At 41.3% G+C, this 27,134-nt stretch overlaps 2 protein-coding genes across 2 annotated transcripts in view; one reads left to right on the forward strand and one right to left on the reverse strand.

Moving 5' to 3' along the window:
* Positions 1-728: 728 nt before the first annotated feature.
* On the reverse strand, positions 729-5,355 carry SBDS (SBDS ribosome maturation factor). The gene is made up of 5 exons (XM_053454911.1): positions 5,075-5,355; positions 4,017-4,146; positions 3,481-3,681; positions 1,488-1,652; positions 729-1,201 (listed from the first exon to the last, which is right to left on the reverse strand). Exons 1-5 carry the CDS (start codon positions 5,200-5,202, stop codon positions 1,073-1,075), a joined length of 753 nt encoding a protein of 250 aa, XP_053310886.1. The 5' UTR covers positions 5,203-5,355; the 3' UTR covers positions 729-1,072.
* A 140-nt stretch (positions 5,356-5,495) lies between these two features.
* Positions 5,496-27,134, forward strand: part of LOC128472928 (S-adenosyl-L-methionine-dependent tRNA 4-demethylwyosine synthase TYW1-like) — a 59,516-nt gene continuing 37,877 nt past the window's right edge. The window contains exons 1-9 of the mRNA XM_053454912.1: positions 5,496-5,623; positions 6,921-7,054; positions 7,454-7,597; positions 8,363-8,464; positions 9,019-9,213; positions 10,048-10,338; positions 11,168-11,287; positions 17,202-17,328; positions 26,886-26,938. Coding sequence (XP_053310887.1) covers positions 5,560-5,623; positions 6,921-7,054; positions 7,454-7,597; positions 8,363-8,464; positions 9,019-9,213; positions 10,048-10,338; positions 11,168-11,287; positions 17,202-17,328; positions 26,886-26,938 — 1,230 coding nt within the window. The 5' untranslated portion in view covers positions 5,496-5,559. The remainder of the gene's footprint in view (positions 5,624-6,920; positions 7,055-7,453; positions 7,598-8,362; positions 8,465-9,018; positions 9,214-10,047; positions 10,339-11,167; positions 11,288-17,201; positions 17,329-26,885; positions 26,939-27,134) is intronic.

Raw genomic sequence — 27,134 nt, forward strand, 5'->3', positions numbered from 1 at the left:
ACTTAAGGGACTTCCATGTAATTTTATTTCCACATCATTTTACTTATATGAAAGAATGGATTTTTTTTTTTAAATATCATTGCATACAATTGTTTTTAAATGGGAGAATCAATCGGCAGAAACACCACAGGAAGTTATAAGGAGTTATTTTATCACTAAAAGTCCTAATTTTGTTCTGTAATATAGGCAAATCATATATTAAGAGCTTTCAGATATTTGCCAACATCATGTTTATTTACCTTTGATCAACGTATGCAAGCTTTATTGCTGGTCTTCTGCATACTGGACCCATGTCTCCTGTACACTGACCCCTAAAGTCAGAAAATAGCTGCCTCCTAAAAAAAAAAACTACCGTAATGCATAAGCAGGTTTCACCTACTCTCTATTACGCTGTTAATTAATTTGAATTGTTTGGCATGAAGGGGAAAACAGCAAACACTCACAAATATAATGATCTGGCTTTTATCCAGAATCTTAGCCTGCAGAACACACCAATTTTTCATTTAAGAAAATACTTTAAATTCAAAATACAATATATTTATATATGTAACTTTTTGGTTAATAAGTTAAACATGAAAATATATCAAACTCACGCCACGATAGCATTTTATACGGCCATTCTTTTAGTGACTGCCTATAGAGATCTGGTGCAACGCATATTGCAAATATGATATATTTGCATAATTCTTAGGTGGTCAATATGTCTTTTTAGGCCATATGCAGTGAATTAGCATAAGGTGGTATGAGGCCCAAATGGCGCTAGCAGACGTTTCTGTATGAGAGACGTACATGATTCAGTGCTATTAAACATTAATTATCAGAAAAACAAATGTGTAAGCAAACTTATATAATGCATTTGATACTTCTCTTCCACCCAAAATTAGTAAGATATGGTTCACCTTAAACCTTCGCGTGCACAGAGGTCAGTGCAGTTGGGAGAGCAAATTTGCATAGCGGCATTAGATCAATATTTTGCAGAGAAAGCCGTTGCTTGATTAAAACTGTTGTAAACACAAAGGCTGACAACAAAAGAGGACTTAAAACATCCATTTAATGGCGCCAGCATGTGCTGTCACTCCAGTTTTTCGTCTCCTTCTTCCACTTCCTTCAAGCTGAGAACTTCCAGAGTGCCTTTCCCTTTAGTCTCGCACCGGATCACTTCGTCTATATCTCGAAAGCAACCAGGGTCAATTAAACACACCTGAAATACATTGAGACATTCGAAAGCTGTTATTTCCCACAAAGCTAAGTAAAGAAGGCACTTCAAGAACAACTGTCCTATTTACCAAGGGCATACAATTAAGTCAACTGAATGGAACTACGTACTGGACTTTTTTTTTTTTTATATTTAAAAAAGTACAGTGAAAGAATTCAACTATTTGGACAGGTAAATATTTATTTCAAAATAGGTGTCAGTAAAACACGTCCTGGAAAATATTGAATGTAAAATAATGGAAGGTAAAACACTGCCTAGGAGGCTTGCTTACAATCTCCAGCTCCTGCTGGAAGTCCTCACTCTCGATATGCGCGATGAGCGGCTTCAGCTTCTCTTTCAACCTTTTCCCGTCTTTGGCTGGCAGGATAAAGCGCAGTCTCATCTGGGCACGCTCAATTTTTATGGTCTCCTTAAGCTGCTTGATAACGTCCAGTGCCTGCAAAGCACAGATCATGTGTAATAAGATGTAAAAGCTACCAATATTGTGGCCGTAAGCCGCATCCTTCTGTAAACAATATGGTCGGAAAGCACAAACGGCACTTTCTATTATTAAGATATGTAATTTTTTTTTACAAAAAGGTCTGAAAACTTTGAAAAATACTTTTGCGTTGTACCTATAGATACAAGCCATGGGTCCCAATGTGAACCAATGGGGTGATGATATTTTTCTTGGATGGTAGGGGGCCAAACATGGAACAACTGAAAGCAAGGAGGTTATCCAGAATACATAATGGGGTCTATTCACTAAATTTTAAGTGGCAGGTAGGGCTGCAACTAACGATTATTTTAATAATCGATTAATCGGCCGATTATTTTTTCGATTAATCGATTAATCGGATAAAAAAAACAATATGCAAATTTTTCGTTTATTTAAAAGAATTTTGCATTGTGCCCCCACCCCTTTGCACTGTGCCCCCACCCTCACTCTGCCCTGCATCCCCACCCCCACTCTGCCCTGCACCCAGTCTCACAGCCTGCCCTGCACCCAGTCTCACAGCCTGCCCTGCATCCCCACTCTGCCCTGCACCCAGTCTCACACCCTGCCCTGCACCCAGTCTCACACCCTGCCCTGCCCTGCACCCAGTCTCACAGCCTGCCCTGCACCCAGTCTCACAGCCTGCCCTGCACCCAGTCTCACAGCCTGCCCTGCATCCCCACTCTGCTCTGCACCCAGTCTCACACCCTGCCCTGCCCCCCCACCCCCACTCTACTCTGCACCCAGTCTGCCACCCTGCCCTCCCACCCCCACTCTGACCTGCATCCAGTCTCCTGGCCCCACTCTGCCCTGCACTCACATCCTGCCCTGCATCCCCCCACCCCCTGTGCCGCGGACCCCCCACCCCCTGTGCCGCGGACCCCCCACCCCCTGTGCCGCGGACCCCCCACTGTGCAGCGCACCCCCCCCACTGTGCAGCGCACCCCCCCCCCGTGCAGCGCACCCCCCCCCACTGTGCAGCGCACCCCCCCACTCACTGTGCAGCGCACCCCCCCACTCACTCTGCCGCGCACCCACACACACACTCTGCCGCGCGCACACACGCACACACGCACGCGCACACACACACACACTCTGCCGCGCACCCAGTCTCGCACATAAACATTCGCACGGACAATAGACATAAAGAGTACTTACCTCCGCTACGAACTTGTTCCACTTCCAACTTGATAGTAGACGCGCGTCACATCCGTCGTCACGTAGCTTGAAGAAGGCGGAGACTGCAGAGCGTGGAGCAGAAGCGGGGAACGCTGGCGGAGGTAAGTAAAAGGAGCCTAGTGCTCCAACGACGAATCGATCACTCGATTAATCGATAACGGAAATCGTTATCGATGATTTCCGTTATCGATTATTATCGATTTTATCGATTCGTTGTTTCAGCTCTAGTGGCAGGAGACTTTGCAAGTGAGTTGAGTTTCCAATGCCCTCGTTTCACTATTCGTTATGAAAGGCCAACATGGCTCGGTTTCTCTAGCAAAGAACTCTTGGTGAGATATATATATATATATATATATATATATATATATATATATATATATATATATATATATATATATATATATATATAATGCTTAATTCAACAGAAGCTCACTGGTTCTGGCTCTTCCTACTTAAGTGAGGGAGTAGGGATCACAGCATTCTTGCAAAGTCTGCTGTGAGCTCTCCCTTTAGTGAATAGACCCAAAAGGTATTATGACCATGAGGTGTTTGTTTATTTAAAAATACCTTAACAATCATTTAAAGAAAGCTGAAAGCAGCTTTGACTTACTTGTTGTTTGGTGCCCTTAGTCGGTTTTACCGAGTAATGGATATCTTTCATAGCTCTCTCGATGAGGTTCACGGTGTATGGCCTCTTAGTTTCTGGATTGACACATTTGTCTGCCACTATTGTTGCGATATCTCGGAACATTTGCTCTAGTTGTGTACTTCGTTCCCTTTCAGACACCTGCACCTCTCCCTTGGTTAAAATCTATAAAAAAAAGCAAAAAAGAGTTTCATGGGTTCTTAGAGACAAAAGTGTACTGGTCATTAATCCTATTGTTTGCCACGCTCAAGCAAGCACCATAAGGTGGCTGAGCCACGGAATTACTGGAGACCCCACAGAGCTGAGATTTTAGCAAATTGGGAATATCCTTCTTGTAGCTAATCCTAAAACGTGCCATGCCCAGCTGGTTCCCAACACCAGGATGTGTCTACCGAGCAGCGGGCTGTTCTATACAGCGTCACATTTATATCCTGAATTTATGACACCTTCCATATTATGTACAAGCTGTGAATACTCCACTAGAATACCAACTTCTTTACCTGCTTGCAGATTTCCGTCTGGTCTTCTGTCCCAAATGCTTTGAGCAGATCTTCTTTCTTAGCCACCTGCCCTTTGGACACATTCATGAACACAGAGTGAGTCTGCAGGACTTCATCAAGATCTTTATCCCTGTGGCAAAAAAGTATAATTATTATATTTCCGCTCTGCAAACACCCACTGAGACTGATTTACATTTAAATGAGCCGGACTACTCTTTAGTTTTCTCCCTGTGGGACTGAGAAGCATCTAAATAAACCTAAAGACAGAGTTGACTAATTACAAGATAGTAAAGAATAAGATACATTCAAATCATATATGCCTTTTTACCCCCTATATGCAAGAATGGCATATAGGAGGGTATAAGGCATTTCTGGAGGCAGAGTGGCATATAGGGGGTTAAAAGGAATATCATGGGGCAGAGTGGCATATAGGAGGGTATAAGGCATATCAGGGAGGCAGAGTGGCATATAGGGGGGTAAAAGGCATTTCTGGGGGCAGAGTGGCAAGCCTGGGAGCAGATGTACATAACTGGGGGGCAGGTTGGCAAATAAAAGGAAATAAAAACAAAAAAAATATTTCTCAATTATAGCTTTTATTAAATATGAAATTTACGTGAATATTTACTAGTAAAACTTTTATCCTATAGGGTCGTCTTATATTCAGGCTTTTTCTCCCCCCTAAATTAATATTCAGATTTTGGGAGGGAGGTCGTTTTATAATCTTATTTACAACAGTAAAGAAACTCATTGTTGGCTTCCTGTATAGCGCATACACGGTTAAACTTTAATATGCATTCTTCTATTGTGAGGCTGGCAGGGATGGTAAACTGCCCATTTAACATGCCTCATTTCGCCAAAAGGCATCATCAAGAACATCAGGCCACATATCTGGCTGACAAAATGACAACATATTTGCGTGTCAAGCCTCCTTCCTGAACAACAAACCACACCTACTCGGCAACAATTAAGGTGCTGATTGGCGAACAGCTCACAGTACCCGAACATATTTTCCATGAACGAATACCCACCCCAAAGTAACTAAGCAAGTGTTCACTTACGCCCCGCTCCTCCAACTCATTACTTTGTTCTTGTAGCAAGCGATTTCGAATCTCTTCCCTCCTTTCTTCATCCGCACAACCGCCACATTGGTGAGGCGGATCTGGTTGGTCGGGGTGAAAATAGACATGCTAGCGCCGGTACTCTCTGCCTTACTTTTGCTGAACTTAGAATTCAAAACGCAAACGATCTATGTGCGCCTATACCCCTAATGCACTCCACGTGAAATTCATGCGCAGCTACTATACCGACGCATGCGCACAGCTCCACCTACTGGCGGAAGCCCCCGTCACCACACTTTCATATTATTCACAGTGTTGTACAACTGTAACCTTGTCAATAAAGTTGCTCTGTGGAACATGCGTAAGGAAACCAAGATGGCAGCCTCCTGCCAAATTTAAATTCTCAGGCTGTATACGGATAGTTTGCGGTTTATATTCCTCGATATATATTTTAATTACTCCGTTACGGCATCTGCTGGTCTAACATGACGGGAAGGTTGTCTGTGTTTGTAGCGCTGGTGACGCTGGCGGCTGCGCAGCATGTGGACGGTAGGTTCACTGACACGAGGCGTTAATGAGTGAGGTTAATACACTTTGCCTGCTCTGGGTCTACCTAGTATTTTCTTCTTCTTATTATTATTATGTTGCAATGCCTAAAATGGTGCACGTGGCATGGTCATAACCCAACTATATGAGGTTATTTTATGTTTGGTGCAGAAACCTCATTTCTTTTTTTTTTTTTTTTTTTTGATGATATGCGCCACATTTTGCAGGCGTGATATTTGTCGCCTGTGTTAAAAACCAGCACTATTAATAGGGTGAAGAGCGTCTGTTTATGGATAATATTTAACTTACGGATGGCTTAGGATCACTGATGCGCTTCGTTATAACTTTAATGGGGCCGTTTTTAGTCCTTGTGGCACACAGTTTTTCCATAAAAGTATTTCCCATGGCTTTTGTTAATGGAACCATGTCTCCAAACATGAATAATGCTGCATGAAAACTACCCCCCCCAAGAACTAGAAACTCTCGGGTTAAAGTGTGATGTATTTATGTCATCACAAATGGGAAACAGAAAACAGGTCAGTGTGATTAAAAGCTTGGGACATATTGCAATTAATACATTGCTCATTTACATTTTATCCTAATGAAAAACAAGCACAGGTTGCTCCATTTACTTTCTTATGCTCCGCAATTTTGGCCTTTTATATAGCATCAGTTTCCTACAGGGAGAGAAAGCACACTCAAGGGGAATAACCACGTGTGGTTAACGGGACACTCCAGCCATCATATGCACTTTAAAACAAGTGATAGCTCTGTGGTCCCTTTAAACTTTGCTGGCGTCCCCCAGCTATCTGATCATAATGGAGGTTATAGAGATATGTATTAAGCCAAACACATCTCCATAACCTCCATTGCTGCCTTTGCCAATGCTGCAGGCACGTGTGCGAAAAAGCAATCCCATTGATTTTGATAGGAGTACTTTCCTGTCACTGATTTGCTATTTCAAGCAGCCAATCAGTGGCAAGACTCTTTGGACAACAGAGGAAGAGGGAAGCTGCAGGCTGCAGCTTCTACCTCCGGCAAGGGCTTTATTTTTTGTTTTGCAACATTACATATTAAAAGTACTTTATATGCCTTTTTTAGTGGGGGTGTTGCGGACAGCAAATTGCCCTTTAATGTAATAGTTTATGCAAGCTTGATTTATGGATTTATTTTTCCCTTCAAGGGACTACCTTGTATTTTATTCTGAAAGTGCAGTTTCAAGTTGTTATAAAAGTTATTGTAAATCTACAGCGTTACTAACGTTCATTTTTTTTTTTCTTTTTTTTTTTTTAATTTTGAGGTGATTCACATGAGACGTGGGATTTCATTTATAAAAACTTGATGCTGTTATGGCTGAACAGGTTCTATGTCTATTATGGTGCAGCAATTGGCATCACTATCTGGCTCTGCGGTCAATTTATTACCAGGAGAAAGGTATGGATAAAGAATATAACAACGCCGGAAACAAATGTATCATTGCGAAAGTGTTTCTTTATTTTATTTAAACTGATGTTGTGTGATGCATGATTGCTATAACTCTAAAGTGGTGTTGGTGGGTAAAAGGATGATTGTTGGTATGCTTTGTTCAAAAACAAAAATTAAGTGGAAATCCTGTTATTTGGATTAACTGTCAAAAGGGAAAGGAGGCATGGGTCTTCCTTAGGTGTAAACATTACACGGTTTATAACGTTTTACTGATACAAAATATGACAGAACCAGAAACTGGTAAAATTGAAATTTATTCAAATGTAAAATCGTATTGTTGTTTTGGGGTATTTTAACTGATTATGATTATTTTTTTCTTATAAAATGTTTTTGTATTCTTATGGACAGGGTGTCAAGTACTTGTCCCAGAATGGCTCTCCCCTGTTGAAAACGGACCGTTCAGTTAAGGACAGTAAATCTGAACCCATGTCGAAGGAGGTTTTTGTTAGCGGTGTGAAAATTTTCTATGGCTCCCAGACTGGCACTGCAAAGGTGAGGATATCTAGTAGTTATTTTACACGTACTATAACTGAATATAGCATTGGAAACATCATTCTTAGTACTGTTAGATGTCCCAGCCCTTTCTAAGAGTAGTTTTTTAAACAGATTTTGATATAACTTACGTAGCCAATGATAGGTTGTTGACATCATATTTCAATCTTATACCATTTCCGTTTCTATGGTAATAACCTATTAGAGGAGATATACAAAAACAACTTAACTGGTGTGTCATTTTATGCACTTGCTAGAGAGAAGAATTGTTTTCTCTTAGCGGTACAGCACCTTTAAAGCAGAGAAGGTACCGTTTATGGGAAGTAGAGATGCATGCTACCCGGGACACCTCTAGCTTTAGTCACTCATCTTTGTTTCCTTATTGAGTAAAAATATCCCCATTCAAGATTTTATTTTCTTCTTTACTACTTGGTAGCAACCTGCCCATGCTATTATTCCTATGGCCGCAGGGGTAAACTTACTGACATGGTTTTCTTTGGGGGAATTTGTGCTTTCATATTGATTGCGTTGTCTTAAAAATATTATGTACATGTCAGATGTCAATCTTTCTCACCACCTGTATCAGGAGGGGCCTTAATCAGTTTTCTTAGCTTTTTTATTCAGTCCCTACTCTCTGGGTTCTGATTTCCTTTGTGACGTCTCCCTACCGTCAGTACCCTAAGCATGGCCACCCAATTGAAGCAGAAGTTGCTGTGAAAGGGGCATTAAGGGGAAAATAAGGATTCCTTTTTTTTATATTTTCAGGTGTTTTCAAAACTACTCGCAGAAGATATCACCAACCTGGGTATACCTGTTGAAGTTATAAACATGAAGGAATATGATCCAGATGACCATTTAGTGGATGAGGTAAGAATCTTATTTTGTTTGCAGCAATGCCTTTTTTTAATATATATATCTCTTATGGTCTAATATTATTACGTGGGCTTTGTATAGAAGTTGCTTTCTCTGCTGGTAGACTGTCCAGTTAATAGCCGTATCGAACGTACTGCATTGTTCTTCACAAGCTTGATTGTAAGTCACTTATAGTTTATATTGTACACCGTAGGAGAGCATACAGTGACGTTATTGGCAAATATGCCTGCGCAGCTATGTGGTTGCAGTATATTTCTATTTACAAGCAGGCGTGTTGTGTCTATATTTGGATTTTCTCAATGTATTCCAAAAGACCTGTTTGTTTAAATCTACAGTTCTGGAACCCTTGGGTACATTAGTGTGCCAAAAGAAATGCTAATGCACTTAAGTTGTAGGTACACCAAGATCAGTGAGCTGTGAAGAGGGTAAAAAATCTGAAAGTACTCCAAAAGATTTCTTACATGCTAAGAGTGGGCAGGTTTATTTTAGCAGATATGCAATCCCACATTGATTGTTTATATAAACATTTTATATTGTTTGTTTTGTAGACTAATAGCAAAAGTATCTGTGTGTTCCTGGTTGCCACTTATACCGACGGACTTCCTCCGGAGAGCGCAGAATGGTTCTGCAAATGGCTGGAAGAAGCCTCCAATGACTTCCGCTTCGGGAAAACATATCTCAAAGGCATGAGATATGCTGTGTTTGGATTAGGGAATTCTGTGTACAGCAGTCATTACAATACGGTAGTGTTATATTTTATTTCTTTGCTAATTATTTCTCTGCCTATAACACTCATCTTAGTGAGAGGTTTATTAATAAGGGATATTGTGTAGCCTGTTTACGTGCTACAAGGTCTTCAGTCTAAATCTGCATTTTCACACACAGGTGACCAGGTGTTAATATACGTGCTACCAGAAAGTCCTGTTTTTTTTCAGCTTATGCTTTTGCAGTAGCAGAGGATTAGTTTGCTTTAGTATGCAATTAAGTGAACTAGAGATTTTTACCAACACTGTTTCCATCTTGTGGGTGTACAGAGCATCTATTTCTCCCCCACAGCATGGGTGTCTGGTCTTGGTAATTCCATGTTCTGTAAGTCCGCACTTCTGTTGACTGGGTGTGTACTGGCATGGCCAGGGCCCTCCACATCTCCTATGGTTTTATATATATTATACTAAATAATTCTAAAGTATAGAATAAAAAATATTCACTTCCTCGGGTTTTGTGTGAGTGGGTATATAATAATATAGCATAGCTAGAAAATACAACTTTAGGGGAGGTTTCCTACCAGGTAGTTGAAAATACTTTTACGGTTTAAATTAATGTATATACACCTTAGTCCTACAGCTTGTTAACCTTTTGTCTGTCTATACTTAACGCTCTGTTCACTAGCTAGACCTATATCAGAATTTATTCCTACCAAATGCTACGTGATATACAGGTTATATCTTCTATTATTGTAGCTATGTAATGGTTTATATGTACAAGTATTTTTTAATTGTATATCCTACTATGAATGTTATTTATTTATTTATTTTAATGCCTGTGGTGCATTGCTTTCATATCCTCTACATCTACAGGTTGGTAAAAACATTGATAAATGGCTGTGGATGCTGAGTGCCCTCCGTGTTATGACTCGAGCTGAGGGTGACTGCAATGTAGTAAAGAGCAAGCATGGTAGTATTGAAGCTGACTTCAGTGCCTGGAAAGCCAAGTTTTTGAGCAGGCTGCAAGCCCTTATGAAGGGAGAGAAGAAGACCTGCAGTGGGAAGTGCAAAAAGGGAAAGTGCAAGTCAAAGAAGAGTTCCAGTACAGCGTCGGTGGAGGAAGATGAAAAGAGGCACGCAGACTCGGAAAATGAGCAGACAGAGGTATTATGGTGGAAACAAAAATCTTATTTTAATATAGCTGCTTAAGTTTGTTTGTGTAATATTCACACCAGCATGTGTACAGTGTGGCCAAAAGTTTTGAGAATGACACAGATATCTGGAGTTGTCAGATGTTACTATGGTATACTGAAGTATAATTACACCCAAAGTGTCAAAGGCTTTTTTTCTTACAATTACATGTTCATATTAAGTCAATTTTTGCAGTGTTGACCCTTCTTTTTCAAGACAGCTGCAATCTGCCTGGCATGCTGTCATTTAACTTCTGGGCCACATCCTGACTGATGGCAGCCCATTCTTGCATAATCAATGCTTGGAGTTTGTCAGAATTTGTGGGTTTTTGTTTGTCCACCCGCCTCTTGAGGATTGAACACAAGTAGGATTAAGGTGTGGGGAGTTTCCTGGCCATGGACCCAAAATTTCAATGAGCCACTTGATTATCACTTTTGCCTTATGGCAAGGTGCTCCATCATGTTGGAAAAGACATTGTCCGTCACCAAACTATTCTTGGATGGTTGGGAGAAGTTGCTCTTGAAGGATGTGTTGGTACCATTCTTTATTCCTGGCTGTGTTCCTGGCAAAATTGTGAGTGAGCCCACTCCCTTGACTGAGAAGCAACCCCACACAGGAATGGTCTCAGGATGCTTTACTGCTGACATGACACGCATTTTTATTTTTAATATTCTCAAAACTTTTGGACACGACTGTACTAAACTAGGGAATTGAGTGATATAATTTATTTACATAACTTTTAAACAAATTAGATGTTTATCTTATTGTTTACTTGAAATAATGGCCAGTTTCTCTTTATTAGGAGGAGCTGTATGAAACAACCAGTGAGTCGGAGGCTGAAGGGGAAAGCGAATCTGGAGCCAGTGGTCTTATTGATGTTGAGGATTTGGGAACCGCTATGAGTAGTATGAAAAAAGCTAAGGTATGAAATTTCACAGTCCATGTAAGGAATTCTACTTGGAATACTAAGGCAGTCTGTGTCATCCTTGTCGGCGTGACACTGCTTGTTTCCGTCTAAATGTTTAACCAGTTTGCACTCTTTAGGATGTACTGGTGTGCCCTTAAAAGCTGTGCCAAGGTGCCCCTTGGGTGCTGACTTTGTTGCAGGGGCTTGGAATTCTCGCATGAGCCCTAGTACGCTGTTCTACTAAGAATGCCCGATCAGACAAGCCATCCTTTCTGATGTGTCAATGCTGTTGGCTTAACGCAAAATGGAAAAAATTAGGAGCCCAGTGATGTCACTATGACATCAATGGCATCCAAAATGTGTGAGAGGGTATAAAAAAACAAAACCCTGGTCCTGAATGGCTTAAAATATGTGATTTCTGTTCTGTGTATTTCAATATACACTTTATATATTGGTCCATGTAAATAAAAAAAAAAAAAGCCTGAATATAAGACAACCCTATAAGAAAAATGCATTTTTGTTTTTATTTCCTTTTAATTGCCAACCTGCCCCACGGTATCCCTATTTTCCACTGTCTCTCTCATATGCACTTACCGATGCATCCCTAGACTTGTCCCCCATGCTCCAGACTCCATAGTGTCAAGTGGGAGCAGCTGACAACCTCCGCGATGCACGCAGACAGCCTCTGCTGCTACCCAGGACTTCCACCGGGACTTCTGTGACTGAGCACTGGAAGGTCACATCATGCCGGCGCTCCGTCACAGAAGCCGCGGTGGAAGTGCCAGCAGCAGCGGAGGTTGTCTGTACGCATCACACAGACTTCCACCGGCTGCCAGAGAACAGGATTCAGGTCTCCTGCAGCGCTGCGGGGGATCTTGAACTTGGTCTTGTAGTCAGACCTTTATTTGAGGTCTGATTATAAGAAGGGTGTTTTTCAGAGCATTTGCTCTGGGGGGAAAAAACATGGCTTATAATCAAGCAAATACATTTATTTGATGCCGATTATGAGGAAATAATTGTTCTTGGGTTTTCTGGTCCTTGCGTTGTGTATTTTATATGAAGTTACTTTCACTGAAATTGTGCATGGGAATGCTTTGAAAAAGCATATTTTTCACAAACGTACGCAACATATTGAGATCCAAGCAGTACAGAGATTCTGTAGTTTAATCATTGTGCAAGGTTGGCCTAGAAGGCTAACTAAGGCTTTAAATTGCAGGGTTTGTTGCAGATAATCCCAGGAGTCGGGTAAAAGTTCTTCTTTTATTGTATTCCACCTCTGTCCTTAGCCTGATGATTTGTTTTTAGTTGGTGGTGCTTGTGCTAGTTGAATTTGTCACCTCTAGAGGTCAGTAGAGGAGGAGTTACAGTACTCATGTAGTGTCTCGTGCGACAACAGACTGATGGCAATGCTCCATTGCTCCAAAACAGCCAAAAGCGAGGCAAAATATACATAATTGGCTTCCTGGAAACATTCAATCATGTTTGATGTACATTCTTCATTCCGATTAGTGACCTGTAACACAGTTTTTCCCCGTTTTCGCAAGTTCTCTGTCACTATGTAGTAATGAGACATTATTTCTCATTAGCTGAAATACACAAGGTTCTTCTTAGTTCTACAGGACACACTCTTTGTGATGTGCTCTCTTTTTAGGGTTTTTTTTTATTTTCTCTCATCTATCTTGATACTTAAGTTCTCCTCCAGTTTTCCTCCCCTTCTTTCCTTCCACTCCATTTTGCTATCTTTCATAAAACATGTACTTGTGTAACACTTTACATTAACAGATTGCCCAGCCTTGTGTTTCTGCACCGCAGCCTGGCCCATACGCTGGCAACCTGTAGACTTTAAAATTGTAAACCATATTTTGCTTATTTGAAGCTGGAGTTGGTGTATCTGGCAATCAGTGTCCAAAGTTTACTAGCCATGACTCTCTGGCTCATTTATGTTGACAATCTTGGCGTTCCCTTTGCAATGAGTAAAAATGGGGAAATGTTGTCTTTGGAGGATAAAAACTGAAAAAAGCAAAAAACACAGCAATTTTGCTTACCGTTTCATCAATAATAATAAAAAAACCCTTATGACGTACATTTCAGCTGTTATAAAGTTTTTGTTTCCTAAAATCTGCTTACGGTGAAATTACATCTAAATAAAATCGCTAAGCCGCGTTCTAGTAGGGCTGATGCCACGGATTCTATAATTTTAGAAAACCCTTCTGGCAATTGTGTCCACACAGCTAAAACTGTCCTTGTTTTCCCACGAAAACTGCTAAGTGACCCCAAACACTGCTGGGGTGATTTACAGTGGACTTTGTAGCTGTCCAGTTTCAGGTGACCAGCTCTTTGTAAACTGATAAAAGATAATTTAATAGAAGACAGGTTTGCTTTGGAACATGGCAGGCGAACGGGCTAGTTTAAGTGAGTTGACAAGTAAGCACTCCGCTTTCTAAATTCAATGGTTTACTTATCCTATAAATTTCTGATGGGGATGTGAAAGGAGAAGATTATTCCACTGATTCTTTGCACCTCAGTCTTTCATCTTTACTGGTCTCCCTTGCCTGCAGCGTATAAATCATTATCAAGCGCAGACTTGAATAAACAATCAAGCCTTTTTTTTTTATACCAAAATGTGATTGTTATTCAAGTCTGCGTGTTAACAACAAAAGTTTTTTACTTACCTTTAGAAAGTGCTGAACTAGCAGACCGGGGTTATCGCAGAGCTGCAGACGTGCCGAGGGACTCCATGTTTTAATGTAGTAGGCTTTGATTAATGGTAAAAGTCTTTAGCAGTGCATTGGTCCGATGCCGTATGTATCTGATAATCCTGACTTAAGGTGTTCACGTGTTTCCCGTGTGCGTGGTATGGAAAGGTGAATTCAACAATGTTTCATTAAATTGTTCCTTTAATTGTGGTGGACGCTTGCAGACAGTTAACAGGTTGTGCCGAGTCAAACCATCTACTTATATAGTGTTGGTGGGGGGAAGCTATTTTTATTTACATTATTTTTCATTAAATGTAACTAAAAACCAATTAGTGTGCTTAATGGATGATGCTTTTTTAATTTTATGCCCCCAAGTTTGAATCCAATTACATTTTTGTTTTAAATTCCATTAATCAGCCCTGAATTCGTTGACAGTGTGAATGTGAAGGCAGTTGACTGTGAAGAAGGCTGTGTTTATAGGCCCCTTGCTGAGTGTATAACTTCTGCTACACAAAGTGTTGTTTGAGCCATCAGCGAGAGAGGTTCAATGTATCGGTGCTTTTTTGAATTACCTGGATTTAGCGGTCCATGCTTAGCCAGTGATGGTAAATTTGAAACAGGATGAGGGGGAGAGATTACATCGCCTGTGCAAAGCGCTACCGAACACAATGGGGTAGTACTGGACAAGCAGAGACTTCAGGCGCTCACCTGGCAACTGACCTAAGGCTCTACTTAAATGCTGAAGGTAAACATAGAGGCTTGTAGTAAGCCACTCTTTTTAACCAATATAGCAGGTAGTGCTTGAATGATAACATAACATATTACGCAGCTAAATATATTCATATTAAAGCAATAAAATGTGATTTATTAGTTAAAATATCAAGCTTTGGTTAGTTCAGCAAGGGGGGTGGAGGGGGAGAGACCTGCGTCAGCATCAACACATCAGAGTACAGGATGGCTGGACACAAAAATGCAGTCGGATGTTTCAGGTGAGCTACAAACTGGGCAACAGATCTTTTTATCCTCTCGATAGAGCAGTAGCGGCACAGTCTTTTCTTAATGGACAATGGTCCAAGATCCAGCAGGCGTGATGGGTGAACACTGTGTTTGTGACGCCCCCCAAAAAAACAAGTAAAGCAAGAAGAAAGATAAGAAAAGAACAGCTGCGTAAGTTCTAGAGAGCCATAGAAAGACACATTCCCATCACATTGTCTTCCAAACCTATTGCATTGTGTATAGATACGTGTATTACATTTCTTCACACCTCTTATGATCTTCTGATGAGGATAGGGATTATGCCACACGAGTGTCCTGATTTCTCCTCGTACATTGTGTTGACGTGTGGGTATGATATTGTGAGTTTGTGTGTCAGCATATGGTGGAGTAGGAGAGAAGGTGTGAGTGGGTGTTAAAACATATTAGTTAAAACGTATTAGTTATTGGGGGCCCTTGAAGAAATACTGATGCCACTCGCGCTAAGCTTACCCTTGTTCTCAAGGTGTGGAGTGATTGTGGGCTGATGGGTGGGACATTGGGATGACAGTGGCATGGGGTCCCAGGTGTTAAGCATGTTCTGGACCCCAAGGTTTCTCGTAGTTACCCTGCAGATGAGCGGCCAGTCTGACGTGCAAGATAAGCACCAGGTAGGTAGCGTTTTATCTCCGCTTAATGGCTCAGAAATAACCACTACAGTACGCAAAGACGCCACAGGGGGTAAAAGCATTACAGTTGTGAGGGGCCTGGCTGTCCTGGGGCCCGCTCGGTAAGACAAAGAAACCCACTGTGTGTATAGTATGTCCATGTGGATGTGACTGTGTTTGTTTATGTGACTGTGTAATGTCTGGTAATGGAGAGGGTTAATTGTCTGAAACTGCTCATTTCTGGTAATTACTATTTGTATATATATATGTAATATATGTAAATATATTATTAAATCGGAAATCTGCTTTATTCCCAAGGCTTCCTAATAATTTCTTTAATATAAAATGTATTTATGTGTATGCTGTCCCTCACTGGCGATGCCCTCACTGGTAGATGTGTAGCTAGTCTCCTGCAACAATGGCGTCTTTGGGCACGAACGGCATGTCCGAACCATCTTTGTGTCCCCAAACACCTTGTCTGTGCCCCCAAACATGAGTACAAGAAAAAAATCTTGGTGTGGATGGAGGGTTATTTTGGGAGGGGAGGCCCCAAACCATTTGTAATGTGAGGGCTGCCAAGACAAGTACAGCTTGTTACCTGAAGGATCACAGAATATGGCCAGTTAAGAAAGCAGATGACTAAACTAAGTGATCTACTGTAATCAAAATAAATGTACTAACCAGAAAAAGGACGTCCAAAAAACAATATGAAGACGGTGGCAACAGGCTGTACAATCGAGTGTTGGTACAGTGGTGAAATGTTTAAGGTTATGTCTAAAAGTGATTCTGAATGGGATGTCCCTGCCACTTACACCATTGATTTGGATGTGATAGAGAAAAGCCAGTTCTCAAGCTTTGCACCAGAATCGCTTTTTGTACATGACTCCATTGTTGCCATACGGTGTAACCTATTTAGATTCAAGCAAGTCCATAACAAATGTGTACCAGGGCCGTAAAGAGGTGGGTGGCAGCAGGGAGAGAGGCCTATGGTAATTGAAACCTCTTTCACGAACGAGCCTCGCACAGGCCTCATGTGCCCAGTGTGTCTGTATATGAAGAGGTTTTGTCTCCTTACTCACTCATTGGGATGTGAAACAGACCTGCTGGGAACACTAAGTAACTATCATTTCGGAAGGGGTGGATGCACAAGGTTCTGAGGATCAAATGCAATTATTTCTGTGGAAAATTTCTTTATTGGCTAAACTGGACTTTGATAATTTGATTGGTGGCATATGGAGCAATAAACCGGAGGATTAGAATCTAGCCATTGAAATTATGAATTGGTGATTTTGTGAGGTTAACGTTAGCCACAAAAAGTTTTGACAGCAGGAGAGCAGTACATCAAAGGATTTGTTTTATATATACCAATAGTTTTTGCCTGGGGGTATATTCAAAAGAGAAGGACAGAACATGTTTTAACAAAATGGCACCGTCCTTGGATTTGGAGCTTAACATACAAAATGCTACTATGTGATAAGTGGAAGAGTTTTCTTTTTCTTCACTGTAATTTTTTATAAGGGGTGATAAAGACTGATGAACCTTTTTAATAATATATATATATATATATATATATTTTTTTTTTATCCCAAACAGAGAGAACAGCACTTTACTGATGTGGCTGGAAACCCAGGCAAGTCTCTGCAGAACAGTGAAACCAAGGAGAGCGAGGAACCGAGAGAAATGATTACCCCTGCTCTCCAGGAGGCCCTCACTAAACAAGGTATGTTACGCACAAGGACTGCATGCGTGAAGTGGCCGTGACATGTGTATCCTGGGGAATATTAAACCGAATGGTGTAATGCTATGTTTACTAGGGAGAGCAGAGGCTTCCGCGCCCTGTGGTGACAGATCTTTTAAGGTAATGCATATTGCAAAGGTTGTTACTGGCTGCCCAGGTTTCAGCTGGCCGTAATATGTATGTGATATTCATCAATAGTAAACATGTGATTTTAGCTTTCATTAAATTAAAACATATTTCTATATTAAAAATATCTATAGTGGATTGTACTTACAAACCCAAAACTGGGGCACTTCTGAAGGCAAAGAACTAATTGTGGATCATTTACAGTAACATTTTGTACGTTTATTATAAATTGTTAATAGCGTGGCAGGTAACTCCCAGGTAAGTTAGTGAGTAGCGTTTCCCACCAATATACTATACATATTTTGCAAATATATTTAAGGTAGGAGTAAGCTCAGTGAAGCAAATTATGGATTATGTATTCCTGGAAAAAAAACTCTAATATGCATCACAAACCAGAATGATAACCCAGAATCCCAGTACATGTCACCAGAGCTTGTAAGCTTATAATAAATACATTTTTAAACAGTGTGTCTAGTACAAGATATGTAGTAATAGCTTATGTAACTAACCACCACTACGGTCTAGTATACGTACACCTAAATATCACTGTATCCTTTAAAGCATTATTTACCATACCTCAATAATTCACAGGTAAACATGCAGTGAGTGCACTTTTTTAAAGCGGTGTCACCTTTAATCTGCCGTCAAAAGGGTGCCGAGTTGCCTTTTTTAAAACGACATAATGTAATAAAGTCTGAGAGGGAAGAGAAGCTTCCCTTATGAGACAGGCAGCACAGTGGATACGCCAGTTAGGATGAAGTATCTGCTCCTTTCCTAATGCTCCGGTGACTCTTAACTTTGATTTAGATAGCGAGGTAGAGGAAGATTAACTGTGTCCTGCAGACTCCTTGCTATGGGATGGATTACATTGGAGCAACATGAGTTCATTGCTTCTATCAGAAAATGCATCTCACAACCAGACTCGATCTTCTCTATTTTTTCCTTTTTTGTTTTTTCTTTTAAAACCTTTTGTGTGATATTTCCAGACAGGTGGATGAAACAGGCACCTCAAGTAGAATGTGTCCCTTTTATGTATTGCATCTTTACCTGGGGGCATTCTAGAATATTATAAATGCCATCATTCAAAGTAATTGCATAAGGTAGTTCTCGTTATTATGATTCTTGTCTGTCATGTTAATCGTTGTAGTTTTCCATCTGGCTCCTCGTTATGAATTCTTCTGTGATCCTTACCATTACATGGCTACAGATGGTGCATTATAGCTAGCGTCTTTAGGTAACCTTATGCATTAAACCATAGTTTGCAGGGTCCACGAAACTAATCTGATTAGGACAGTGGGGTCTGTCTAAAATTAGCAATGTATATGGATTAAAACACGCCTTATGTGTATACCTGTTATACTGCATCATTGTTCCTCCCCATTGGGGTATCTGTCGATTTATAGGTCGCACACTAATGGTAAAGTGTAATGGTAAAACAGTATTTTACCTAATACACAGGAATACATGTATTTTAAAATTTTTGGTATATTTTATACAGTTAGCATATAATATATACAAACAAAAAATTTGCCAAAGACCAATAGCCATTTTAAGGTCCCCCCTTAATTCATAATGCACCTTATAGATACACCACTCTGCCCCCAGATATGCTTTATAACCCCTGATATGCTTTATGCCCCCCTAGAAATGCCAATCTGCTCCTTAGAAATGCCATTCTGCTACCTTGATATACACCTTGGTGTCCTTGGTGTCTAGCGGGGGGCGGCCGGATAACGTCTGCACAATGCACTTAGACAACCTCTGCTGCTGGACCTTCCTCCGGGGCTTCTATGGTGGAGCGCCGGAAGGGGATGTCACGCCGGTGCCCCACCATAGAAGCCCCGGGCTGCCGGAGAGGAAGATCCAGGTCTCCTGCAGGGCTGCGGGGGATCTGGATCCTTACCCTCCTGTGGGCTAAATGGAAAAGAAATGAATCACGTGTCCGGAACTGCATGAATGGATCACCCCTGTGCTAAACCACGATTATAGGGAAAAAAAAGTGTGGCCTATATTCGGGCAAATATGTTAAATTGCACCCCCTGTGTTGGTTGGGGCAGCCTTTGGCGAGGGTGGGGTGAGGAGAAGAGAGCAAAGGGATAAGACAATACCATTGTATCCACATCATCCTTAAGGTGAACTTTTTAACTAATTTTAATAAACAACTTTGCTAATGCCAAAAACTGAAGGTTACGGCGGTTCAGATTTGTACACAGATTATTGAATACACGTTTCTGTTTACAATTTTCTTGAAATTGAATTTGTGAGGTTAAAGCACATGGGGAATGCCGCACAAGTTAAATGTTCTGAAAAATCTACCAGACCGATGTCTTTATCCCAGTGTGATCATCGCACTGTAATCAAATCTTCGGTTCATTTTTCCCCTCTGATTTCAGCTTGGATTTCACTCTTGACTCTTTACTGTCATTTTTATTCTTCCGCTCCCCAACTGAAAACATCTGTTTATGAGATTTAAACAATGTACCATCAATCACATGAAACCAAAGCCGTTGCACTGGTTACTGAAGGGAATTGTCGTACACTTCATTATCTATAAAATTCCCTTGCGCCACTTTGTGAATCTGCTACTACCTGCTTATCATTGTGGTAGGGGATTGACTTTCCAGTATGGCTGCTATAAAGTAGCATTCATTTCCTGTGTGATACAATATTGGTAACATAATCACCTGTAACAATTTTAGTATATTACATGGAATAAAATGTTATTAAAGCAAGCTATTAAATGAGAATATATTTTTCATTTTTTGTAAATCAAAACTTGAGGTATTTTTCATAGTGGGGGGGCAAAGGGGAAACAGGGGAAATTAAATATCAAGGGTATTTGCAGGGCCAAGCATCTCAATCCGAACATAAGGAGGCATAATCCAGAAAGATCCAGAAACCTACCCTAACCTAAACTCTCTGGAGGCCGTGAATTGGGTCCAGATCAGCCTAGTCGCCATGTAGGACTCATACTTATCTGCTTGTTTCACCAACTCCTCCATTGCCCTTATCTCACATTTTGTTTCGTTATTAGACTGTTTTTCATACAAATCACTTTCTAAATCTCCCACTCTCTCTCTCCTCTCGAGGTTTGGGTCACTGGTCTTCCTGCATGATCCAGTTGCGGTTCAGCTGGACAGTTGACCTGGCACGTCCCTGTAGATTTCTGATACAAATCAGAATTGCTCCAGAACTCTCGAGGAACATCCAGATTGCTTTTTAACAAACTCTAGGCAAGCATTCATGTTCTTTTAGAGAGCACTGGTTTCCACCTTCCCGTCTTGTCTTGAGCCCCATATTTGACTAGTACCTGTGCAATTTGTGGAGTAATTCACACCGACCTTTGCGGGTGCTCTCTGAGAAATATATATTTTGAATGTGACAAGCGTCAGTGTTGGATTCATATTGGGCAGAGCTTGTAAGTGTCAATCTGGTCCTGAAAAACCTGACCCTTTATAATTCTGTTCATTGTGTTGTTATCCGAGTGAGATGTGAGGAATAACCTTTTCCCATCTGAAGATTGCCTGTTTGATTACCTAGTTTGTCTGACAAATGAAACAACCAAACGTTGGTGCGTTTTTTCTTTTCTTTTCTTCTTATTTGAGACCCAGGAAATGTTCCTACAGTCTACGAAATGACCTGACCAAAATCAGTGTGACAATTATGTATCAACTGATCTTTATGTCAATTCACCTTATGTACTCAATGGGATATAGAATTTTTTTCCCCTACTGATCCTCTTTGGTGGCATGTGGTTCTGGCTGGGGTGGGTGTAGAAGAGGAAATAATGTCAGGACAGGGAATTGATAAACTAGTTTTGCTTGTTATGTATATTTCCAGTTTTTAATGACTTTTAAAAACGTGTATGGACAAAGGGGAACTTGAGTTGGCAGTAGGCCTGTCAAATGGATTTGAACAAAGAAACCCAGCTAATGCTCGTTCTTCTGTGTACTGATAGAACATTTAGTTTATGCATCCTGTAGTGCTACTTATAGGAACGTACTCCATGGGTGACTTCCAGGTGACCATGTTGGTTCATACAAGGGATCTGTTAAAAGCTCTGTTTATCATGCTGATATTGCTGTGTTCTTCAGTAAGGTTTGTGATTGAGATCGTGCTGATTCTGACATTTAAGTGCTGTAATGAGCTTCACGCTCTGTCATAGTCTGGGGTTCTTATCTGGTTCCCGCACAAGTTGATCTGGAAGCTTTAAATCTGAAAGCACACATTGTTTAATTGTTACCGCCAGTGTGAACTCATTACTTTAATTCGATGAATCAAAAGTTGGATCGTTATTCCAAGTGCGGTACTTTTCTAAATAAGCACACTAGCTTAGATTGGACTGGGTATTTTTAACATGCAACCAGGTTTAAAGAGAAACTATTACAAATTTCAACCTGAGTGATCTTTACTTGGCAATAAGAGTTTATCGATCCCTTGAATCAGGGCTTGACAAATTTGTTGTGAATCTAGGCGCCAGCAAAAAAAGTTAGGAGCCAGGATTTTTTTTAAAACAGTTGGTCAGGAGTGATCTGACCATCAACCCACTTACTAAACTCACAGCATTTGACCTGGAAGCACATTTTTTTTTTTTTTTTTTAAATTTATTTGATAAATTTATTTTTTTAACTCTTTCAATGCTGATGTTCCATTGGAGCACAGCATTGACTGATATTTAGTACTCACAAGCTTGTGGGACAAATGTTAACCCCTGCAATGCCATGAATGTGTCATACACAATTTTGGCATTGAAGGGGTTAATGCTGCACTGTCGCTCTCATGGAGCAATCAGGCAGCAGGGGAGGGTTGGGGCTGGTCTCCCTCTCCCCCTGTCCCTGAAGCTGCCTGTGGCAGCTGGGACACAGACTGTAGACTGCATCTGGTGGGAGGAGTCTCTTTGATCACTCCTGTAGGAGTGATCAAAGGGCTTGTGGGGGCTCATTTTTGCTGTTGCTGGTCTGCCTGGAAGCTTCCAGGCAGACTACCAGCAGCAGAGCCCCGTACAAAATGGGAATTAACCCCTAAAATTGGAGGCATTGAAGGGGTTAACGCTGCGCTTTCACTCTCGCCCCACTTGTGCGGGGACCCAATTAACACTCAACCCCCTTTCCTGAAGCTGCCTGTGGCAGCTGAAAACGCGATTGCTGGTTTTCCCGCAATCGTGTTTTCAGCCTACAGAATCACTCGGTGGGCGTGATCTCAGGCTCGGGGGCGGACTCGGGGTGGCTGTGCTGGTCTGGCCACCTGGGCAGGCAGCAGCGCCCCCCGCGATCATCACGATTGTGGCGATGTGGGGAAATTTTTTGTAACGGGTTGACAAACACCTAGGCGCCAGGACAAAATTCTCAGTCGACCTGGCGCCTGGGATTTGTGGAGCCCTGCTTGAATGCTTCGATGCTGTAGGTTTATATTAACTGATATTTTAACTATTCTTGTGCTAAGCCCCGAGTAAGCAGCCATGATTTATAATCAATTTAAATACCTGCTGGTTCATTTGTTGTAACAATGTGCTTTTGTTTAAGGTAGCTCTGAAATAATTTATCGATAGCACCATTCTTTGCTCCTTTTATTTTGTTTTATTTCTGTAGTATATTGTTTTACTCTGTTGTGGCCACTGTTATGTATCGGTTTGTCCTTTGCCAGGCTTCTTGATTTACTTGCATGCCTAGGAGCTATTGCAGTGTCGAAGAATAATGGCTATTAAACTCTTTTCAATGAGATTGATAACGTGGGTTGCATGTGATTTGCAATGTGTAGTTTCTTGAAAATGCAGCATTGATTCTATTCTTTAGGAATTGTAATTGCCTATGTATGTCTTCATGCATCAAAAACCTTTCTTTGGATCAATGTCTTTTTTAAACTTAGAAGGGATAATGGTACTAGTGAATACACAACCTAGTTGGTGTTTATGCAGATCTGAGAGTTGTACTATGATATGACACAAGCCACTGGTACTATTATCGTTTTGTTTTATATTGCACCATCATATTCCGTGGAGCTGTAAGTGCCTGACGTAGATCATGTAGAACCGAAGCCAAAAGCCTCTGTCCCTCACTAGTCCCTTTTGTATCTTAGCTTTCACTAACTCAATGGATCATACACGTCCGTATAGGTCAGGTAGTAATGACAAAATGAAGACCATTATTGAGTTACAGTAACCACGCTGGAGTGTTTGGAGTGATATGGGTTATTATCTCTTATTTATGTAGCGCCAACAATTTACACAGCGCTTCTTCCATCCCATACAAATGGGTTGTGTGCAATTGTACAAAAAGTTGCAACTTCATAAATTCAAAGAAATATGTTTTCAAACTTCCCTAATTGATTACAAACTAACGCTTTAGGGCACCATTACAAATAGAATACAAAATTAAAAATAACATTTAAAATTGCCAACATACAAAATGCAAGAACATTCTCAGTAGTTGAGACATACCGCTACAGACGGAGGAGAGGGAAGGCTCTTGAGAGCTAGAAATCTATTAGGAGGGAGAATGAAAAAGATGATGTACGGCTTGGGCAAGGATGATTTGATTTGTAGCAAAGGGTCATTTGGAGAAGTCAGTGGAGTGGCGCGTTCCAAGGTTAGAGATGGATGGGGAATGGATGGGTTTGTGGCTATTAAGCAGATTATATGCTTCTCCAAACAGGTGTGCAGTAAACAAAGGGAGGAGGAAAAAGACCTTCATTCAGAATAAATGATGATGGTAAATGTGTAGAAATGGTTGGGATATCAGACTCCGATAGATTAGCAAGCAAGTTTCGGACAAGTACTATTGAGATGTATAAAGTAAAGTAAAGCCATCTGACTGTTTAAATGGCTTTCCTCCCAAGAAAATGTGATATTTGCTTGTGGAAATAATAAAGCTTTACTCCCCAACTGGAGGGCTAAAAGCCAGATAGCCCCCCTCAACGACTTTGTATAACGCAATTCCTAGCAGGAAAACCCATATTTTTTATTGCTTTACATCACTGATGTGGAAAACAGTCCTTGAGGGCCAGTCCTGCCAGACAGAGTTCTAGGATTTTTGTTCTTCAACTGTAGACTTGCAACAACACACAATGTGACTTGTAATAACCTTTAAGGGGCTTTAAACTCCATTAATTTGATATTATCTGGATCCTGTCCTTTGTAAACGGAATGCTGCTCTCCAGTGTAGAACAATAGAGCTAGAGTGGTTGGGTACAATGTTATAATTGAAGAAGTCTAGAAATTACCAGTTAATTAGGTATTCCCTGTGCCACTAATTTGCTTGTTTACTGTACAGACACTTTTCCAATGTGTGTTATGAATGAATGAATAATCAATAATAATAAAAAAATCAACTCCAAATAGGATCTCCTTATTCATACACGTTGGGCATCCTCGTTAATTTTAGTTTTAGCTCTTTTGGGGCATTCCTGGACAGCTTTGCAGCTGCAACATTAGGAGATAAGTGCTTCATATATAAGTTACATAAAAGAAAATGGGCATATTAAAACGGCATTAAACTACGTAATTTAACATATCTTAATGTTTTGAGTCCATAGAATAGAATCTCCATTTAAAACAAGTGACCCTTCAGGTTCATAGTCGACTGTTTGAAAACTGCCGCCCCACACAGAGCCAGCAGGTCCGCTCTGTACTTCTCTATGAAGTTTTGCATTTCCCAGTTCTAAAATGATTGAAGTCTCTGGTTGTTTATAATCGCCATTAGACCCTAATAATGCACTACTCTACTGCCTAATAATGAACTGTGCCATTTGTCTGAATAGACCATAGCTTTTTGAATTTTTTTTTTTTAACCATTTCTTATTTCTTGCTATTTTTATGTAGATGCCATTTTCACAAAATCCCATAGATTTGAATCACATAAAATACCAAGGGCTCTGCAGATTTAATTCAGTGGAGGAGAGATATAAGCGCCATGGTCATTGATTTACCTTGCAAGACAGTTGTCTGCTTTAGAGCTGAAACAACGAATCGATAAAATCGATAATAATCGATAACGGAAATCATCGATAACGATTTCCGTTATCGATTAATCGAGTGATCAATTCGTTGTTGGAGCACTCGGCTCCTTTTACTTACCTCCGCGAGCGTTCCCCGCTTCTGCTACACGCTCTGCAGTCTCCGCCTTCTTCAAGCTACGTGACGGATGTGACGCGTTCCGGAGGTAAGTATTCTTCTGTCTATGTGCACGGATCGCACAGAGCCACTCGCACAGAGCGAATCGCTCTGTGCGAATGGAGCCACTCGCACAGAGCGGTTCGCTCTGTGCGAGTGGCTCCACTCGCACAGAGCGGTTCGCTCTGTGCGAGTGGCTCCATTCGCACAGAGCGGTTCGCTCTGTGCGAGTGGCTCCATTCGCACAGAGCGGTTCGCTCTGTGCGAGTGGCTCCATTCGCACAGAGCGGTTCGCTCTGTGCGAGTGGCTCCATTCGCACAGAGCGGTTCGCTCTGTGCGAGTGGCTCCATTCGCACAGAGCGGTTCGTGAGTGTGGGTGCAGGGCAGAGTGGGGGTGGGGGTGCAGGGCAGAGTGGGGGTGGGGGTGCAGGGCAGAGTGGGGGTGGGGGGTGCAGGGCAGGAGACTGGGTGCAGGGCAGAGTGGGGGTGGGGATGCAGGGTGTGAGTGTGGGTGCAGAGCAGAGTGGGAGACTGGGTGCAGGGCAGAGTGGGGGTGGGGATGCAGGGCAGGGTGTGAGTGTGGGTGCAGGGCAGAGTGGGTGCAGGGCAGAGTGTGAGTGTGGGGGCAGGGCAGAATGTGGGGGCAGGGCTGGGTGCAGGGCAGAGTTAGAGACTGGGTGCAGGGGCACAGTGCAAAGTGCTGGGTGCAAAGTGCCAGTGCTGGGTGCAAAGTGCCAGGGCTGGGTGCAAAGTGCTGGGTGCAAAGTGCAAAGTGCTGGTGCAAAGTGCTGAATGCTGGGTGCAAAGTGCTGGATGCAAAGTGCCAGGGCTGGGGCAAAGTGCTGGGTGCAAAGTGCTGGGTGCAAAGTGCCAGGGCTGGGTGCAAAGTGCTGGGTGCAAAGTGCTGGGTGCAAAGTGCTGGGTGCAAAGTGCAAAGTGCTGGGGCAAAGTTTCTTGAACAGTAATAGTCCACCTCTTTTCAGAATGTTTGGGGTTATTTTGTTTCATAAATATTGTGTTTGGGTTCTTGTACTTTGAAAATATTGTTTTTTATTACATCATAACAAAATAAGAATGTTAATGTAAATTTTAAGTTGTTTTTTAACATCCAGTTCATTAAATTCTTTTAAATAAACGAAAAATTTGCATATTGTTTTTTTTTATCCGATTAATCGATTAATCGAAAAAATAATCGGCCGATTAATCGATTATTAAAATAATCGTTAGTTGCAGCCCTAGTCTGCTTAGAGAGCAGTTATCTAGGGGATTTACAGTTTGTTCTGATTTTGTTTCTTCAATTTTCAGGTTATAGACTGATTGGAAGTCACTCGGGTGTCAAGCTGTGCAGATGGACCAAGGTATAGTTTATTTTTTATATGTACGTATTTGGCAAGGTGTAAAGAAAATGTATTGCCTCTGTTTCATTTTGTGGCCGGTTACATTTGCTTATATAGCATATAGAGCTAGCAGATTTCTTAGTGCTGCTATAGTTGGGGGGACAGTGACAATATTTAACAATCAATATAAAATAACACATGTTAAATCCCAATTGTA

This window comes from Spea bombifrons, chromosome 2 (assembly GCF_027358695.1).
Source record: "Spea bombifrons isolate aSpeBom1 chromosome 2, aSpeBom1.2.pri, whole genome shotgun sequence".
In the NCBI taxonomy this organism is placed as follows: Eukaryota; Metazoa; Chordata; class Amphibia; order Anura; family Pelobatidae; genus Spea; species Spea bombifrons.